The sequence below is a fragment of the Vigna radiata genome, chromosome 2 (assembly GCF_000741045.1).
Source record: "Vigna radiata var. radiata cultivar VC1973A chromosome 2, Vradiata_ver6, whole genome shotgun sequence".
NCBI classification, from domain to species: domain Eukaryota; kingdom Viridiplantae; phylum Streptophyta; class Magnoliopsida; order Fabales; family Fabaceae; genus Vigna; species Vigna radiata.
Window position 1 is genome coordinate 15315060 of NC_028352.1, and position 3906 is coordinate 15318965.

The 3906-nt window shown below is 34.6% G+C and overlaps 1 protein-coding gene across 1 annotated transcript; it reads left to right on the forward strand.

Annotated features, from left to right (window-relative positions):
- Positions 1-288: 288 nt before the first annotated feature.
- LOC106753956 (peroxidase P7-like) lies at positions 289-2249 on the forward strand. Its single transcript, XM_014635860.2, has 3 exons — positions 289-542; positions 762-953; positions 1572-2249. The coding sequence occupies exons 1-3, from the start codon at positions 330-332 to the stop codon at positions 2121-2123; spliced, it is 957 nt and encodes a 318-aa protein (XP_014491346.1). The 5' UTR covers positions 289-329; the 3' UTR covers positions 2124-2249.
- Positions 2250-3906: the final 1657 nt, after the last annotated feature.

A 3906-nucleotide genomic window follows, 5' to 3' on the forward strand; every position in this document is an offset into this window, starting at 1 on the left:
TAAGTCAACCACTCTTTATATCTTTTATCTTCATTTAACAATTTTTTTTCCATCATCTTTCCCAAAACAAAAGCAAAGCACATATTGGTAAAGTAGAAGCAGCAAAGTTTGAAAATTGAACCAAACACAATTAATTGAAGACATAATTTTCCATTTTCTAATTCTAATTTCTCACTCCCATATCTAACTCTTTATCTCTCTTCCCTTCTTCTACGCATGCATATATAACACCCTTCTGCCTATAAATATCATGCATGCTCACTTCTAAAACCAACTTCACAACTCACACAAAAGCTTCATAAGCTATATTCCAACTTGCTATAGACAACATGTCTTCCATTAACAACTCTTTCTTTGTTATGGTTTCTATTCTTTCTCTTTTGGCTTTTCCAAGCAATGCACAACTTTCTCCCTTCTTTTATGCCAGAACTTGCCCCAACCTTCAAACCATAGTGCACAGTACAATGAAACAAGCCATTGCCACAGAACCTAGACTTGGTGCTTCTATTCTTCGCTTGTTTTTTCATGATTGCTTCGTACAAGTAAACCTTGCAACCCCTCTTTGCGCTTTCAATCAAAGCTCACATTTTGTTCCATAAAAAAAAACATTAGGATCAACTGATTCCAAAAGTTTTGTCTGCATTAAAAAGAATGAGTTTCATTTGGATTATTGTGTAATGTTGTTATAAACTAGCACATGAGCTCCTGTAAAAGGTTCAAAACTATTCCCTTTATAGTTTGAATTCTCTCTTTGTTTGCAGGGCTGTGATGCATCAATTCTTTTGGACGACACAGCAACATTCACAGGAGAGAAAAATGCATTACCTAACATAAATTCAGTGAGGGGCTTCGAAGTTATTGATAACATAAAAAACAACGTTGAAGCTGCTTGCAATGCCACTGTGTCTTGTGCTGATATTCTTGCACTTGCCGCAAGAGATGGAGTAGTGCTAGTAAGTCCAATTCTCCATAATTTTTGTACTTACTAAACCCTTCAAACAAAACTAGTATTTAACAGAAACACTGTGCATATATCACTATCTTCTAAGGGTATTTTACGATAACTAAACGTTTAACATATGATGCCTGAAGTAGGAAATAACAAATTAGAATAATTTCTTTAACATGAGTACTTACCAAATAAACGCAACTATGCACAAAAAAATAAAAGTAAAATTTAAACAGTATACATATATATGGAGGCTTTTTCCTTCTCCTATTGAGACTGCGTTCTGATGTGAAGTCATTCTCCCAAACAAGTCAACTAGCAATTAACTTGATGTTGGTTTCTTTCTTTATTTCCATAAACAACATCATTATATAAAACAAAAATCAAGGTTCATTTCTCATGTTTACCTTATCTCTTTGTGAAGAAATTGTATGGTACCCTATAAAATTAAGGGTTCTACAATCCCACTAAATATGTCCTTTCTCTTTAACATCTCTCCCTAACACATGACCATAGAGTCAAAAGTGAAACTCACTAAAGATGAAAGCATCATTAGTAGTACAAAGAAAATGTGTTCTTTCCACTACTGAGTCAAGAATTTAAAATCTATGATTGATTGCAGCTAGGAGGACCCTCATGGATAGTGCCTCTAGGAAGAAGAGATTCAAGAACAGCAAATCAGAGTGCAGCCAACAGCGAAATCCCTTCACCTTTCTCAAACCTCCCCATCCTGATATCCGCGTTTGCAGCCAAAGGTCTGACACCAAGGGACCTAACAGCGCTTTCAGGAGCCCACACAATTGGCAAAGCACAGTGCCAATTCTTCAGGACTCGCATATACAACGAAACCAACATTGATCCTAACTTTGCCGCCACAAGAAGGGCCAATTGTCCTATTACTGGAGGGGACTCCAACCTGGCCCCTCTTGACCCCGTCACACCAACCGGTTTTGACAACGAGTACTACGCTAACCTTCTGAACCAACGTGGCCTTCTCCACTCTGACCAAGAGCTTTTCAATGGTGGGTCTCAAGATGTCCTTGTGAGTACCTATGCTGAGGGTACTATTACCTTTTTCACGGACTTTGCTATTGCCATGGTGAAGATGGGCAACATTAGTCCTCTCACTGGGACCAATGGGGAGATCAGAAGGAACTGCAGGGTGGTGAACTGATAATATTATGACAATAATAATAGTAATAATGATCATCATCATCATGATCGTGCTTATGCCGTTTTATTCATGTTTGTGTAGCTAATAATCACCATAACAAGAGGACCCATCAGCATGGTGTTAGAACTAACGTATTTTAGAGATGAAGAAAGAAGGTTGTGGTCGAAAGTTGACTATATCTTTCGTGTATCGTGGGTTATTTATATTATTAATGGTAGTTTTCTTTTTTTTTTTTTTTTTTTTTTTTTTGTAAGTTGTTATTAACTATTAGGCCACTTTCAAATTCTCTTGATCTCCTTTTGAGATTGCATGTTTAGTACAATCACTATTACGCATGATCTCAATAAAATTGATTTTAAATTCAATATTTTGTAAATAAAAAGATATAATTAATAAATCAAGAAAGTGAATAAATTCTACTAAAAATCTCAAAAGACTATGGTTTTCCATCTCACAATGACCTAACCTCTCTTGCTCTTCACACTAGTAAGATAATTTGAGCATCTCTTTGTTTTCTTTTGAGTCAAGTCCTAATGGATTTAGTTTTGTTACTATTATAAAAAAATCTCTTATGTATTTTATGTGTATACAAATTTATGTTTTTCTCTTATTTTATTTGATGTAGATTTTTTTTTTATCTTCAATTATCTTATATTGTGTATGATTAAATAAAAAATAAACTTTATTTTTAATATCCATAATTTTAGAATTTCGAGTTTCGATTCTTTGTCGAACTTTTAATTTTGTGCAAGCATTCAAAATATTAATGTTGATATATTAAAAGAATTTTTAATATATTTTAAATTATAAATATAAGTGTTCATTAGTATGCTTTGGAAGATTCAACATTAAAATAATATAAAAGATTCTTAGGAGTTGTAGATGAATTGGCTAGTGAGTCCTCTTCTTGCGGTTGTACTGTAGATATCATGTATCTTGTCTTTTGAATTGTGTGTTGATTAAAAAAAAAGAAAAAAAAAGAAAAGAAAAGAAAACGAGAGAAAATACAGAAAAAAAAATTGTGAATAATGGAGTCAAGAAGAGGATGGAATTAGAGGTTGTGGGTGTGTTTGAATGTGTTTACACTTGTTCCCCATTGCTCCTCTATTCCTTATGGTTTGTGGCTTCTTATCCAGATGTATCCTCCCTTGTCCTTGGCCCCATTACAACCATGAAAAGACCTTTTGATTTGAACATGCATATGTGTTTGAGTGTTGATATTAGAGGCTTNCCAAGTCTATTTGTGTTTGCTTTCTTGAGTGCATTGAGTGACATTGATTTACCTTAAACACTTGAGAGAAACACTGATTGTGTGCATCTGTGAGGCTCTATTGCTTTTGATTCATCTCTTGAACTGATTAACTGTTTTCCATGTACTGAACTATTTGGATGATTTTGTGAGTATCTGCTTTCATTGCTTTTGTGTTGGATACTGTCCACTTCCTTTCACTGTCCAGATTTTGTGAGAATTGTGCAGCTTTGTTTCTGTTTTGTGAGTCGTTGTGTCTGTCTATCGAGTCTATGTCACCTCCATGATGTTTGAGTGTTCCCTGGTTTTCGTCTTGGTTTTGCCCAAGAGTGTAAAAGACTAAGTGTGGTCTATTTTGATGAGTGGTTATTTCTTGAACTATATTTAGTTTATTGCACTTAAATAAACCAGGGAATTGTGTTTAATTGTCTGTTATTTCCCCGTTTTCCGAATTCTGCTTAATTTGGTCGGAAATTCGTAATTGTGCTAATTTGGGTTTTCTGAGCTGATTAAGTGCATTTTGGTTGCAGGGAA

What these genes read in the sequence shown, in the direction of transcription:
- LOC106753956 (XM_014635860.2), top strand. Translation starts at nt 330, where the DNA reads ATGTCTTCCATTAACAACTCTTTCTTTGTTATGGTTTCTATTCTTTCT. An exon ending in TTCATGATTGCTTCGTACAA is followed by an intron (nt 543 to 761) that starts GTAAACCTTGCA and finishes CTTTGTTTGCAG; the next exon opens with GGCTGTGATGCATCAATTCT. An exon ending in CAAGAGATGGAGTAGTGCTA is followed by an intron (nt 954 to 1,571) that starts GTAAGTCCAATT and finishes GATTGATTGCAG; the next exon opens with CTAGGAGGACCCTCATGGAT.